General features: G+C 39.6%; 1 protein-coding gene across 1 annotated transcript in view; it reads right to left on the bottom strand.

The window, feature by feature from the left end:
- Positions 1 to 16,445, bottom strand: part of LOC117878363 (serine/threonine-protein kinase 32B-like) — a 54,561-nt gene extending 38,116 nt beyond the window's left edge. The window contains exon 1 of the mRNA XM_034772536.1: positions 15,430 to 16,445. Within this exon, the coding sequence (XP_034628427.1) occupies positions 15,430 to 15,505 (76 nt within the window). The 5' untranslated portion in view covers positions 15,506 to 16,445. The remainder of the gene's footprint in view (positions 1 to 15,429) is intronic.
- Positions 16,446 to 16,672: the final 227 nt, after the last annotated feature.

The raw sequence follows: 16,672 nt of genomic DNA, 5'->3' as shown, positions 1-16,672 counted from the left end.
CTGTATAATCTCTGTCTGGTTCTGTGATTGTTTTTAATCTGCTGTATAATTAATTTTGTTGGGTGTAAACTAATTAAGGTGGTGGGATATAATTGGTTAAATAATCATGTTACAATATGTTAGGATTGGTTAGTTAAATTTCAGTAAAATGATTGGTTAAGGTATAGCTAAGCAAAACTTAAGTTTTACTATATAGTCTGCAGTCAATCAGGAAGTAAAGGGGGGGTGAAATGGGAACAGGGAATGGGGGTGGGGGAATTGGAACAGGGACACAGGCAAGGCTATGTGGTGTCAGGCTAGGTGGGAAGGGGGACACTGAGGAAGGAAACTGGAATCATGCTTGTTGGACGTTCACCCCAATAAACATCAAATTGTTTGCACCTTTGGACTTTGGGTATTGTTGCTCTCTGTCCATGCGAGAAGGACCAGGGAAGTGAGTGGGTGAAGGAATAAGCCCTCTAAGAAGGGGTTGTTGCTACTGATCTTATTGGTGTGTTTACATGCAAAAGAATATAACATTTAGGTAATCCATCTTATACTGTAAAAAGGCTATTTTTATATGGATAACTTGTTTGAGTGGAAAGTAATTGGAATGCAAGTTACAGTCTGAATGACTCTGGCACATAGCCTTTCATAAAGTAGTAATTTATAAAAATCCATTATTGAAAACTCATAAGTCAGTGAATTTCAATTTTTTTTTAATAACAATAAAAGTTTAATTAAAGATCCTTTTTTGCTGCTATTGAGAACTGTTCTGATACAGGACAGTTTTAGTTCAAAAAAGCTATTAACCTAGTAGCAACATTGGAAACATCAGAAGTCATTGGAGAACAATGGAATCAATGTACAAGACCTTATCACAGACACAGAATAGCAAGCAAGCCTTTGTGAGTCTATGTGCTGTTTGTAACCCTCTTGAAGGGTAAACGTGATATTGAAACCAAGTAGAAAAGTTTCAGACTCTGTCCAAAATTTAAAATATCCTAAAGACCTTTCATAACCAAATACAGCTCCATTAGTTGAGTCAAAGGGGCTCAACTGGATGGGAAACATCTTCCCATCTGCAAAAGTTTGAGATTTCAAAAAGTGTTCCCATTCTGCTTTGGGTGAAACCCAGACCTTTTTAACTTCTTTGTGGGGAAACTAACTAACAGGCTATTCGTGGGGGCAACTATCTCAATCTCTCCTGCTGGAGCTGTTGCACTGTGTATAAATAAATTAATTAAATATTCATCGGGTCTGTAGCAGGCTAGCAAGCCTAGTGGTCTGGGTCTCTGACTGTAGTCTCTCTGTCAGTTTGTCCCAGGATGGTTTAGTTGGCCAGCGGGCACAGTTGTCTGGGCTGCTGAGTCCAGTCCTTCGGTCAGTCTGTAGAGGGGTGGTTTGAGCGGTCGGCTGGCCAGTTGGTCTGGCCCTCCAATTCTAGCCTTTCTGCTAGTTCAAGGTGTCCCTGCCCTCTGGATGAGGTTTTAGAAGCACTGGCCTCTTTGATGGCAGTAACCCCTATCTCTTCCCTCCTTGGGTAGCTCCAGGGTGGGTAGGGAAACCCTAAGTTCAGCCAGCCCACCTGCTACCTTCCCCTGAGCCACTTCCTACCACCATTACATCTCTGATTGGGGCATGGTCACTTAGCAACTTTACTTCCAAACCCCCATAGTTTAGGGCCAGTGCCTGCAGCCTTCTTGAACCCTTGCTCACAGTTCCCCCTCCCCCTTGGGGAGCATCTAGGAATGTGGGGAAGACTCAGAGTCAGTTCCCCTCAATAGAAGCTGCCTCTCCTGTTGCTGCTGCTGACTGGTGTTCCTCCAGGAAATGGTCTCTTTCTACCCTCCTCCTTCCCCAGATAGGGCTGCTGGTCTTCTCCCAGGAGCATGCTCAGCAGTGCCTGAGGGGTGGGGACTCCCTGGCCTAGTACTGCTCCAGCCCTTCTTCTGTCTCTGCTTTAGTGTGGGGTTTGTAAATGCCACAACAGGGTCAAAAAGAGAGTGATTCTAGAGCTTGGTGGTTAGGACACTCAGCTGGGAAGTGGAAGATTCAGGGGCTTGCATCTGGGTTTCCCACTTTCCAGGTGAGTGCTATAACCAACTGGCTATTCTGGAGTGATCCCTTTGTTTCCTCTCCCCCACTTCTGGACCTGAGAAACCTCTTTCAATGCAAGTTTTGTCAAAACAGATACATTCCCACAAAAAGTTTCAGTTCATATTCAAAGCCAAAGAGTTGCTATTTTGTGGTTCCAGTTAGGATACCTCCCATTCCACTCTGGGATCCATTGCTTTTATGAAATTTCCACCATTCAGTCTGCCATTTGGGATCAAAATCTTTTGAGAGCATCTTGCAAGGTTTCATTACCATCAAATCCAAACCCAAAAACTTGAACCCTGAAACTAGTTTTATTTAGGATCCCCAAACCACCACCTTGTCTCATCTTCTTTTGACAAGATATTTGGCAATCACAGCCATAATTCCCTTATCAGAAACGTGGAGACCTATTTTAAAATATGATTTTGAGATCTGATGAAAATTCCGTACCCTGCTTACATCCATCTCACACAAGACAGTTGTGTAGTTATCTATTTAAGGATAGCATTGGTACTTGTGGTCCTGATAAAGCAGGTAAATATCTAGATTGCTGCAGAAAGTACATACAGTGAATACCTTAAAATGCACCAGTTTTGACTTTGATCAAGCTACCTCACTATTTCCTAAGCTTCCCTGTACTTTCCTCTAGGGAATACCTCAAATGGTGATATAAAACTATTTTCAGATGGCTAGCAATATTCTTAATCACACTGAATAACACCTAAGTGGTTAGAAGTGGATGAGACCAGTCATGAAGTAAGGAGTTAGTAAATATGAGTAAGGACATAGGAATCTGGACCAAATAGCTATAGTTATGGAACTAGTAAGTCCGGAAGTGAAATAAGCAAGATTTAAAGCAAAGCTAATATGGCATGACACAGGAGAAGTGAGCCAAAAGAAGGAGCAACAAGAATATGCACAGCTGGTTAATAAAGATTAATATCTAGAACACAGCTTCTTCTTTTAATGACAGAAGTTATTAGCTGCGCAGCACAGCGAGCAATTCACAGAAGATAAAACTGTTCATTGCAGCATGGGTGGTAGTCTAAAATTTGAAGCACACATGTAGTAATAGTAACTCAATCCAGTTCCTTATCATCATGATAATACCATAATAGACACAAGATGTTTAATTATAAATATTCAATAAATATGGGGCTCAATCCTGCAGTCCTCCAACCTGCACATAAATGTATGTTGATATCAGTGGGAGTATTGAGCATGCAAGAGCTCATATGCATATGCCATATGTATATGGTTTATATTTATGGGACCTGGGGTAAAATCTTGACCCTATTTGAAATCAATGTCATTGACTTCCATGGGGACAGGATTTCACCCTGGATCATAGCCAAGTTGAGATTCCACACTTTGTCATAATAAGAGTACGAGGTACAGTAAAACCTCATTATGATGGCCCTTGCTCATGGCACCCTCATGAAATAGTAGTATGATTTCAACTATCCCCATATTTACTGTGCATATGTTACCTCATGATGGGATGCAGACATAAAATATCTAGACATCATTAATGACTGCTTCTTGGAGCAGCTACTCCTGGAACCCACAAGGGGAAATGTAATTCTTGATTTAGTCCTAAGTGGAGCACAGGATCTGGTCCCAAAGGTGAATATAGCTGAACCGCTCAGTAGTAGCGGCCATAATATAATTGAATTTTTATTTAACATCTTTTTAGGGGAGAAAATATCAAAGAAACCCACCACAGTAGCATTTAACTTCTAAAAGGGGAACAAAAAAATGAGGAAGCTAGTTAAATGGAAATTAAAAGGAATAGTCACAAGGGTGAATTGCCTACAAGCTGCATGGAAACTGTTTTAAAAAACCCACAATAGAGGCTCAAACTAAATTTATACCCCCAAACAATAAAAAAACAGTAAGAGGACCAAAAACTGCAACCATGGCTAAACAGAGTAAAAAGGTGGTTAGAGACAAAAAGACATCCTTTTAAAACTGGAAGTCAAATTCTGTGGAGGAAAATAGAAAGAAGCATAAATTCTGGCAAGTCAAGTGTAAAAAAAGAAGGCCAAAAAATAATCTGAAGAGCAACAAGGAAAGCAGCAAAAATTTTTAAGTACATCAGAGGCAAATAGCCTGCCAAATAATCAGTGGGACCATTGGATGATCAAGGTGCTAAAGGAGTGTTTACGGAATACAAGGCTGTTATGAAAAAGCGAAATGAATTCTTTGCATCAGTCTTCACTACAGCAGATGTGAGGGCCAAAATCATGGCACTGTTAATTGATTTTTGTTTCAGTCCTTCAGGCAAAACTACTTTTAAAATCAATGGAAGTTTTGGATGAGAATGAATAATCAATCATCTTCAGTATTTTGCCCTAATTTTGAAGAACTAGAATGAGAAAAGTGAGAAAGTAAAAATAAATAAAAGCAATTGAATATATTAATATATCCAACATAAGAAAAGAGCTACAAGGTGTGGATTTGAGTCAGATAACCAAACTACTGTGCAGATTTGATAGGAAGTAATAAGAATCAGCATATTAATATAGAGATAACAGGGAAAGTATCACAAATATATAAAGGTACAGTATATTTTAAGAATATGGGTTTCATAAAAGAAAATACTGAAGAGGCTTATTACATTTGACAGAACAAATAAAGCTCAAACATTAGTACTGGTGTGCTGCCTCTGTCTCCAGTAAATGTTTTATAATTATACTGCAGAGGGCAAGATTTAAGAAGAAAATGCCTGGGTATTAATTAGGAATAAATGAAAGTAAATTCTTCATATTCTACTAAATAAGTATATCAAAAAATAGGGTACCATATTCATAAAAGCATTGTGAGATTTATGTGTTTAAAATAAAGCAGTGTGTGAGAGAGAATAGAAGATGTAGACAGAGTGGAACAGATTTTGATTGTAGATTATAATGGAAGACCCATTCTAGTTACAGAAGAAACTGAGCATATGTGAGAAAATGATAAAAACTGATATATAAAATAAAGAGTGAAATAAAATTGGACTGCCCAAGACTATTTCTTTGGAATACACTGAAAATGAAGAGTTTCTGAAAGATCAAAGAATTCTAGACTGGGAAGGGCAGCAAAAACAATATTCTGTATAATTGAACTAGTGGTATAAAAAAACAGGGGCATCAAATTGTTTATCCATATTTCCGACAGATCTGAAAGCAGTTGCATTGGCAAAAAACAAAATTGTCCAAGTGTCTTGCAGATTCTAGGCTACTCATTTGTATTGGTTGATTTATGTATGGAGATATTTATATTGATGCCTTTTGCCAATACCCCTGCTGCCTTACGTCATTAAAATCCAATTTCTAACCAGACTACAGCAAACTGCCTGTTAGTTACCAGGCCTCCTCCCTGACATTCCCTAATACCAAAATCAAGCCATAGATAAGCCAGACAAGTCTTATACCATCCATTGAAGATTTCCAAACACAGGCTTTGACGGATTAAGCAGATTCAAGATACCCTACCACTGAGAACACTGTTGCCAGCAGTGAAAAGTCTGAGCTGCAGAATCAACAGGGAAGGCAACTCAGCCAGTTTTACAGATCAAACCCAACACTGTGAATTGCACTTGGAAATAAATTGGAAGCCAGTGCAATCTCTGGAACACAAACATAATGATAGAATTGTAGGACTGGCAGGGACCTTGAGAGGTCGTCTACCCCAGTCTCCTGCACTCAAAGCATCATTAAATATTAACTAGACCATCCCTGACAACTGTTTGTCTAACCTGCTCTTAAAAATCTCCAATGATGGAGATCCCACAACCTCCCTAGGCAATTTATTCCAGTGCTTAACTACCCTGAGAGTTAGGAAGTTTTTCCTAATGTCCAGCCTAAACCACCCTTGCTGCAGTTTAAGCCCATTGTTTCTTGACCTATCCTCCGAGGTTAAAGAGAACGATTTTTCTCCCTCTTCTTGTAACAGTTATCATGTCCCCTCTCAGTCTTTTCTTCTCCAGACTAAACAAACCCAATGTTTTCAATCTTCCCTCATAGATCATGTTTTCTAGACCTTTAAGTATTTTTGTTGCTCTTCTCTGGACTTTTTCCAATTTGTCCACATCTTTCCTGAAATGTGACACCCAGAACTGGACACAATACTCCAACTGAGGACTGATCAGTGTGGAGCAGAGTGTTACACTACTGGCTCATATTTAGCTTGTGATCCACTATGACCCCCAGACCTCTTTCTGCAGTACTCCTTCCTAGGCAGTCATTTCCCATTTTGTACGTGTGCAACTGACTGTTCCTTCCTAAGTGGAGTACTTTGCATTCGTCCTTATTGAATTTCATCCTATTTATTTCAGACCATTTCTCCAGTTTGTCCAGATCATTTTGAATTTTAATCCTATCCTCCAGAGTACTTGCAACCCCTCCCAGCTTGGTATCATCAGCAAACTTTACAAGTATACTCTTTTTGCCATTATCTAAATCATTGATGAAGATATTGAACAGAACCAGACCCAGAACTGATCCCTGCCGGACACCACTTGATATGCCCTTCCAATTTGACTGTGAACCACTGATAATTAATCTCTGGGAATGGTTTTCCAACCAGTTATGCACCCACCTTATAGTAGTTCCATCTAGGTTGTATTTCCCTAGTTAGTTTATGAGAAGGTCATGTGAGACAGTAACAAAAGCCTTACTAAAGTCAAGATATACCACATCTACCACTTCCCCACCCCATACACAAGGTGTTAGCTTGTCAAAGCAAACTATCAGGTTGGTTTGACATGATGTGTTCTTGACAAATCCATGCTGACTGTTACTTATCATCTTACCATCTTCTAGGTGTTTGCAAATTGATTGCTTAATTATTTGCTCCATTATCTTTCCAGATACTGAACTTAAGCTGACTGGTCTGTAATTCCCCAGGTTGTCCTTCTTCCCCATTTTATAGATTGGCACTCTATTTGCCCTTTTCTTGTCCTCTGGAATCTCTCCCGTCTTCCATGACTTTTTGAAGATAGTATCAGAGGGGTAGTTGTGCTAGTCTGGATCTGTAAAAAGCAACCGAGAGTCCTGTGGCACCTTTAAGACTAACAGATGTATTGGAGCATAAGCTTTCGTGGGTGCATCTGACGAAGTGGGTATTCACCCATGAAAGCTTATGCTCTAATACATCTGTTAGCCTTAAAGGTGCCACAGGACTCTCTGTTGCTTTTTGAAGATAATCACTGATGGCTCAGATACCTCCTCAGTCAGCTCCTTGAGTATTCTAGGATGTATTTTATCACGGTCTGGTCACTTGAAAACATCTCACATGTATAAGTAATTTTTAACCTGTTCTTTCCCTATTTTAGCCTCTGATCCTACCTCATTTTCACTGGCATTCATCAAGTTACATGTCCAACTGCTCCTAAACTTTTTGGTGAAAATAAACAAAGAGTCATTTAGTACTTCTGCCATTTCCACATTTTCTGTTACTGTATTTACCCACTCATTGAGTAATGGGCCTACCCGGTCCTTGGTCTTCCTCTTGCTTCTAACATATTTGTAGAATGTTTTCTTGTTAGCTTTTATGTCTCTAGCTAGTTTAAGCTTGTTTTGTGCCTTTCTAATTTTGTCCCTACATACTTGTGTCATTTGTTTGTATTCATCCTTTGTAATTTGACCTAGTTTCCATTTTTTTGCACCACTCTTGAGTTTCAGACCATTGAAGATCTCCTGGCTAAGCCAGGGTGGTCTCTTGCCATAATTCCTAGCTTTCCTACGCAGTGGGATAGTTTGCTCTTGTGCACTTAATAATGTCTCTGAAAAACTGCCAACTCTCCTGAACTGTTTTCCCCCTTAGACTTGCTGCCCATAGAATCTTACCTACCAACTTCCTGAGTTTGCTAAAGTCTGCCTTCTTGAAATCCATTGTCTTTATTGTGCTGTTTTTCCTCCTACCTAATGCCAGCTGTTTTTCCTCCTACCTAATGCCTGTGTGATGCATGGCTAGAAAGGGTTAAACATCCTGCAAAATAAATAACCCTCAAAAGACACGTGGGGAGCTAATGTTTATGTTTTTGTGTATTAAAACCAGAGGAGGTTACCCTAGTCAGAGTGGGAGCTGACTAGAGTACTGAACAAATCTTTTGGCAATTGAGACAGAAAAGGATGGCTACATTTTGGGCAAAACAAATGGAGGAAAGTTAACATTTCCTAACAGTTGCCACACTATGATATCTGAGAGATACCAGAGTATATCTCTATGCTGAGAACATTTCACTTTTGTGTGGAAGCTATTGGCAAACGTTGACTGTTTAATGGTGACCAATGTATAACAGCAGTTTTTCCTGACTTGATGAAGTCCTGCAAATAGGCTATGGTCTACAACTTTTTGTTTTTGCCAGATGTCTGCAAAGCAAGAGTATGAAAGGAAAAGGTTGGCAGTACTAAAACAAAAAAACAAAACAAACCCCCCCAACACCACCTCTTGCTTACTGCTCAAGGAACTAATGCCATGATTATTTTCCTGGCCAAAATTTCTGATTTCTGAATCTAAAACTTTGGGAATTTTAGGAGCCACATCAATTTTCTTGAGCAAGAAATTAAGCTGGACCAGAACTGTATCCCTGCATGTGCTGACATGTCAGAGGGTAAAGGAAAGGAAACTATTGGATGTGGGCAAACCCAAGTGCAGTGTTAGTTTTGCAATATCAAAAACCAAAACCTCACATAGTTCATATAAATATAATCTTATCTGAACCAGTCCTAATTTGGTTCCAGTTATGGCCAAACAGCTGAAAATCAACCTAAAACTCAACTTTGTTCCATGATACAAAATGTTGGGCTTCTCCTCTCACCTGCACCTATTGGCAGCAAATGTAGAGCATGGACAGAATTATTTTGTGTGTGTGAAGTAGTTTCCTCATGCTGAGTGAATACTTAGACACATGAAGTTGATATTGTCCTTGGAAGTGGTTAGTATACTGGAGACTAAATTCCACTGACAAATCCTTCTTTACAGGAAGGGAAGGATGAAATCAGTACACATTAGCCTATTCTGCTTACAAAGCAACTAATCTGCATTTATTATATGTGCAAAACTAACTGGAGTCAATGGGGTTTCAGCCTAAAAAAGCAGTGTCAGACTATAGCCCCAAGATATATTTAAGGAAATTCATTACCAAGATAAGGGTCTTTCTGAGGGGTAATAGTTTTTAAACTACTTTCTCCTGTTGCAAGGGAACTGGTATATATCAGTGTGCCCTAGTGACTAGAGGACTGGACTGGGATTCAGGAGATCTGGATTCTATTTTTGGCTCCACTGTCAGCCTGCTGGATGACATTAGACAAGTCACTTCACCTCTGTGGCTCAGTTTTCCCTATCTATGAAGTGGAGATGATGTTTACCTCCTTTGAGATCTACTGCAGAGAAGTCTATAAAAGAGCTGGGTATTATTATATGCACACAGTTTAGGGGAAAAAAGGCTCCAGAACTGCAAAGGTTTATACCTGTGCCTAGCTGGGCACTGTGTGTGGTCCAACTGAAGTCAGTGAGACTGCTTTCAGTGCACAACGTTAAGCCTGTGTGCAAGTCTTCTCAGGACTGGGACCTAGCTTGGTATCTTCAGGTTAGGTTATAGTATCTGCCAGTTCACCACTTTACCCCTTCCTATTAACATTACCTCAGTCTCCTTGTAGTTAAGTTTGAAGTCTTTCATTGAGGATCCAATTTCCACCTTTTGTCTCTTGTCCTACACTTCAATTGTAAGCTTCTTAGGAAAGTGACCATTTTTTGGTTCTGTTTTTGTACAGCCCTTACCATAATAGGATTCTGGTCCTCAACTGGGGCTGCTAAGCACTATGGTAACACAAATAATAAATAATAATGAAATTGCTGCTAAGGGTTGATACATAAGTAGAAAAGATAACTGTATAAATCAACATAGCCAGAAGTGGAAAAAATGTTAATGGCTTCTTACTTTTATATTTGGTCTCTGCAGTAGCTTGACATTGAGCTCAGGTGGTAAAGCTTTAAAAAAAACAACAACAAAAAACCTATATTTTATTTTTTAAAATAATACAAAGAAAAATGGCTTTGGAGCAATTGTATAGGTCAAAATGGGATTTTTTTCTCCCTATCCAAAGACAAATGCTAGCGGGGAGTCAGAATACTCTTCTTTCTAAAGAAGAAAATAAAGTGGATTGTAATCACCAAGGTTTGAATTACATAGACAAAATATAATTCAGAGCTCAGGGTGATCCCCATTCTGAATTCATTACTTTCATCTGGAGCTATTATAATTTATCTTGTCCATACTGTATATATTAGCACTCATAATTCATTTTATTGACTCATTTTACTGTAACTGTTCTTTTAAAGTTATGGACTAACATGCAAGGTCTCTCTGAAACACAGATTTTTGGCCCTAAATTGGAACAGCTTCTTTGCAGCTGTTATGTTGATCTTTCAGACATTATCAATTATAGTCATGTGGCAACAGGCTGATAGCTGCTATCTGATCATTAGCAAGAAGTTAGACACTACATATCCTGTTTTGCATCAGATTCATTGCGATCTTTACCTATTGCTCCAAATTGGCTCCAAGTGCAACCTCACGTGTCAGTTTTGCCTATTCACTTTTATATACCTCCAGCTGCTGCTGTAGTTTAGCCGTTATTTACCACCCTTAACCCCCTCTAATCCATGCTAATCCAGGCATTTTTATTCATTAATATCTCTTCATATACTTTATGTATTCATCACAAGCTGTCAGTCTGGTGAGCTAGTCACTTAATTGTCAGCTTCTCTGCATTCTACTAGCAACTTCAACATCTTCCTTTAAAATGAGGGTCTTCCATGAAGCTTTTTCAAGGATGACATACAAGTCACAATACTTAAAAATAGCATTTAGAATTTGGATGAATAGATCATGCATTCCTTGCACACACACACACACACACACACACACACACACACACACACACACACACACACACACACACACCCTACTTTGTTTCAACTGCTTTGGTCCATTATGAGATTTCTACAGTAATAATACAGAAAAGGCAGAGGTATTCAATAAATATTTCAGTTTTGTTTTTGGGAAAGAAGCAGTGACTGAAAAAGATTTGGGGGTCATGATGGATAATCATCTGAACATGAGCTCCCAGTGCAAAATAGCTAATATAATCCTTGGATGCATACCAGGGGAATCCTGAGTAAGAGTAGTGGGGTTATATTACCTCTGTATTTAGCACTGTTGTGATCACTGCTCGAATATTGTGTACAGTTCTGAGTGTCCACAACTCAAAAAAATATGTTGATAAATGGGAGAGAGTTCAGAGATGGACCATGAGAATGATTAAAGACATAGAAAACCTAACCCAGTGGTTCCCAAACTTGGTTCGTGCTTGTTCAGGGTAAGCCCCTGGCAGGCCACGAGATGGTTTGTTTACCTGAGCATCCACAGGTATGGCCACTCGCAGCTCCCAGTGGCTGCGGTTCACCGTTCCCAGCCAATGGGAGCCGCGGGAAGTGGTGCGGGCTGGGCCTAGGCTGACCAGAGACCAGATAGCAAGTGTGAAAAATATTTGGACAGGGCATGAGGGGTAATAGGAGCCTATATATATATATATATATATATATATATATAAAGGCCCCAAATATAGGGACTGTCCCTATAAAATTGGGACATCTGGTCACCCTAGCCGGGCCACCTCTTCCTGCAGCTCCCATTGGCCGGGAACGGCGAACTATGGCCACTGGGAGCTGCAAGCGGCTGTACCTACGGATGCTCAGGTAAACAAACCATCTCGTGGCCTGCCAGGGGCTTACCCTGAACAAGCCGTGAACCAAATTTGGGAACCACTGATCTAACCTTATAATGATTCAGCTCCTTGAGTTTCTCTATTTAGCTTAACAAATAGTTTAAGGGGTTAAATAGATTTCAGTCTAAGAGGACCTACCTGGGAAACAAATATTTAATAATGAGCTCTTCAGTCTAGCAGAGAAAAGTATAACACAATCCCCAATGGCTGGAAGTTGATGCTAGACAAATTCAGACTACAAATAAGGTGCACATTTTTAACAGGGAAGGTAATTAACCACTGGGTTAATTTATAGAGTTGTGGTAGATTCTTTCTCACTGGCAATTTGTAAATCAAGATTGGTTGTTTTTTTTTAAAGTTACGCTCTAAGAATTATTTTGGGGAAGTTTTATGGCCTGTCGTATAAATGGGTCAGACTTTATGATTACAATGATCCCTTCCGGTCTTGGAATCTATAAATGTATAAGATTATAATTGCGAAAGGAATGTAGCAGTAAGCCTATGGTCTGTGTTTTCAGCATGATTGGAGGCATTGCCACTGACTCAGGCCTTGATTTAGGAAAGTCATTGGTACTTCAGAAGGTGCTTAAGTGCTGTACTAAATCAAGAACTCACTGTATAGCCTGTAGCTGAGTCATTAATGACACCATGCTTCATTTCTATTACACCAGATTACAATTATATTATGCAACAATATACAGTAATATTGACCAGCCTTACAGGGATTTTGTGAATCTAAATGTTTTTAAAGAGCTTTGAACACCTCAAATTAAAGTTGCTATATAACGCAACTTTACTATGGATTTAAACTTTACTATGGATTTAACTTTACTCTTATTTTAAAAACATACATGTGATTTATTTGAACAATTTAGCAAAATTTCTTCTAAAACTCATTTCACAGTGATGGTTGAAGGCTAAGCCATTGCTATCCCAAACACAGACATAGGCAGAGATGATTTTTAAGGCGTAAACTCTACTGTTGTATTAGACCTGGGAATGGAGCCTCACAATCAAGCTCAATTCTCCTTTGAGGGGGGATTGGTGACTATTGGTGACTAAATTGCCCAGGCTTTACCAGACATTAGTGTGGTGCCTGTTGTCTCCATGCAGTTTCACAGTGACCCATCAAGAAGGCTTCAGGTGTAAGGGATCCATTAAGTTACAGCTGTTTAAATTAAACAAAGTTATGGTATAAGACAATTTAATGCCTAGGTTTTCATACCACATCCATCACTATGACGTGTGAGTGCCATATGATATATGCATTTCTTTATTTTGCCCACCACATGGAGAAACCAGCAACACTGTGTCCAATACATTGAATCATTTTCTTCCAATTAGATCCTCAAATATGCATATACAACTCCCATTCATTTTGATTATACTGGAACTGATAAGTATAGTTATTACCAGGCAAAATTAGCCCAGCTCCACAATGAAGCTATTCTCAGTTGCTACTATATTTTTTCCTGTTCGTATTGCATCTTCAGTACTCTGTATAGCAGACAATTCAGTACTCTGTTAGGCAAACAGTGACACACTTGGGTCCGGTGACACTATGAAGTACAAAGTGTTTTGGATTAAACCCTAAAGGTGCAATTTGCAAAGACCAAGGGGTTTTGTGCTCCTAAATCACTTAGGCGCTTTGGAAAATCCCACCCTAAATGCTTATTTGTAACTCAGCCAATGCCATTGTATTTATAACTTATATAAATAACAGAAACATTGTTTCTAATAAAATAAGCTAACATTTCAATATAAATGAACTCTTCTGAACTGGAAGTGTGTTGTAAACATACTACTTTAAAAGCAAACATGAAGTTGATGTTAGAAGCTTCCAGAATTAATAAAAACAAAGAATAAATAATAATTTGATAGACATCTTAGTAAAATACATCTACATTATATGAAATATGATTATTTTAGCATAATTACTAATAACTGCACAATGGAAATGGTTTTCTGTAGGAAAAGGACAAAGTGGCATGAAGTTTTCTTCATACGAATTCACAGCTGAAATGTGTCTATTTGCTCTGATGACTGGGGCTTCATTGCAAAAAGTGGTGTGTTACATTGAGACAAGCTAACTCCAGATAGCCCTCCTGATGTAAAATCCGAGTGAAGACAAAGCACCGGTAGTTTTTACTTTGATGTAGCTAGCTGAGGTCAACCCTGTGTCTTCCGCCTGGACCCTGTCTCGTCTAGCTACATGGACTTAAAAACTACCTGTGCCTTGTGTCCATTAGGATTTTACATTAAGAGATCTATCTTGATGTATACACACCTTTTTTGCAATGAAGACATAGCCTGAATGACTTTTGGTGAATTACTCAATTTTGCCCTGATGCAGATCAATCAACAATATCAGTCCACAAAACATAGTCAGCTACTAAATAAGTTGCAATGTATTTTGTAAAAGTAATGAGGTCTTATTATTATGATCTCTCATCTCAGTACTCTGCTATTAAATCTTTGCTGAGAAGTAGGGAGCAACAACTGGGTTTTGTGTCTGAAATGAGAATTAATGAGGACCTGCTTTTTAAAATACTTTAAATTTTACCTAATTCCTCTATACTGACAGAACAATAAAAATGTCTTAAGTGTCTTCAGAAGATCATATTACTGGAGAGTTTTTTAAGATGTATTACAGACACATTACAAATATTTGGAAACTAAGGCAGTGCAATGTAATCTGTTGTACCATAACATCCCTTGAATAAAATCTATATCCTTTAATGAGTTTAGAACTATTGGGAAATGAACATGTTCAAAATTCAGTGTGAACTCTCCGTATATACAAAAATATATAGCACACATATACATAACATCAAAAGCATTACCAGTGATGATATACATCTATTCTTTAAAATTACAACATACATTCTCTCTACTTCAGAAAGCTACAGTGGTTGAATTCAACAGTTGGAAATTTTTAATTAAATATTGTTTGTTTTTAAGAGAAATATACATAAATGTAATATAAGTATTAAAGAACCATCATACTTAATAAAAGCTCTCTACTAGTTCAAAGCACTTCTTTAAATATAGAATACAGAGTGCACTGTAGTATTATCTATGAGAGTGTGAAATCTCCAAGTAACATAGCAGACTCAAAGTTTCAAAAAGTAGGGGGGAAATGTATAATGTTGATGGGACCATGCATCACTATTTAAAACATGTAATAACATGCTAATGCAAAGAGTCAGTTGGACAGGAAAATAGAAAGAAACTCCCCTCCAATTCAAGTCTGAACTCATAAGAACATAAACTCCATTCACAAACATATGCAACTACATGTGGTGTAAAACCTGGTGGACAGTGTGAAACTGAGCAATTAGCTACATTAAGAGTGAACAATTCGTGCTACATAAATATAGGATAGTTAACAAAAATCGGGTCTGAGTCCGTTTATTTATTTTAACCCAAGGACAATAAACCCCTAAGTGACCCAAACAAATCTTGAACTGGAGATTATTAAAAAGGAAGAGAGTGAACTAGAAGGGCAGCTTGGTGAGAAGCGGGGGGGAGGGGGGGCAGTACAAGGGACAATGGACAGCTCCTTACTTACCATCTTCATTCTCATCAAACACGGGAGTTTTGTGGGAGTGATTGCCACCCATATTATTCCACAGCTTCTTCCACATCCCCAGCCACAGTCTCCACAGGGCGAACGGCCAGCATCCCAAGGGAGAAGGGGGCGAATTCCAGACAAAGAAACCAGCCCAAATAGCGGGGGGGAGGGGGTTGATCGCACTTCCCAGCAGCGTCCCGAGCTCGGATCCCTCCCTGCCTCTCGCTGGCTCTGGAACTAGGAGGGAGTCCCTGCATCCCCTTCCATGCTCTCACGCCTTCAACCTCCCCTCCACGCCCAGGACTCTCTTCCGATCGCCGCTCCGAGCCGAGCTGCGGCTGCTCGGGGAATCCTCGGTGGTGTTAGAAATCATCCTGCGAAATGAAAGTGATCCATCTGCCTCTGACAGGGATTGCTGCTGCTACTTACTAACTTGATCCATATTTCATAGCAGACAGTCAGGGGAGGGAGGGGCGCTGAAGGGAGGGAGAGAGGAGGCGTGGGTCCTGCTGATGGTTGTCCTTGGTAAAAGGTAAAAGCTGGATCTACCTGGAGCCTACTGAGTTTGGTACCCAAGATCCCAAATTCCGCTTCCTAAAGTGAGGACATGATAGCCACTCCTATTGTTCCCGGACCCCAACACAGCCCAGCACATCAGAGCTACAAAAACCAGGCTCCAGCACCAAGATCCTGCTAGTTCCAGCCAACTTTTGGCCCAACGCCCCCCAGTTCCACTGGCCAAACAGAGAAAAGTGAAGCCACACCTGTGGTATCAAAACCAGGTCTCTGATGCACCGCAGTGCAACCTCGCTGCAAAAACTTGGTTTCAGCATCTGGACCTTGCCAAATATAGCCTAGAAACACAGAAGTATGTGACCATCCGAAAAGACAAGTGTTTCCACTTTTCCACAAAAAACAGCTCCTGGTTGTAAGAAAACTGGACCCCAAATCTGAACTCCAACATCTGCTGTAAGAAAGCTGCAGAAACTCCGGTTCAGCATCTGTATCCCCCTGGATGGAGCTAATATTAGGTGGCAGCCCCCTTCCCCCACATACTTTTGTTATCTACATTTAGAATCTAGGCACTTCTATAGAGTCCACCAGAATACTCTGGATCCCAACATATTATGCTGCAAAAACTTGCAGCCAAGGCCCGGACCTGAATTTTGAGGTGCTATGGTATATGAGGGTCTAGATTTTAAAGGTGAAGTAGGAGCAACTAAATAAGTTCTCCATTTAA

The sequence above is a fragment of the Trachemys scripta genome, chromosome 5 (assembly GCF_013100865.1).
Source record: "Trachemys scripta elegans isolate TJP31775 chromosome 5, CAS_Tse_1.0, whole genome shotgun sequence".
NCBI classification, from domain to species: domain Eukaryota; kingdom Metazoa; phylum Chordata; order Testudines; family Emydidae; genus Trachemys; species Trachemys scripta.
This window is presented reverse-complemented; position numbering and strand designations above follow the sequence as displayed.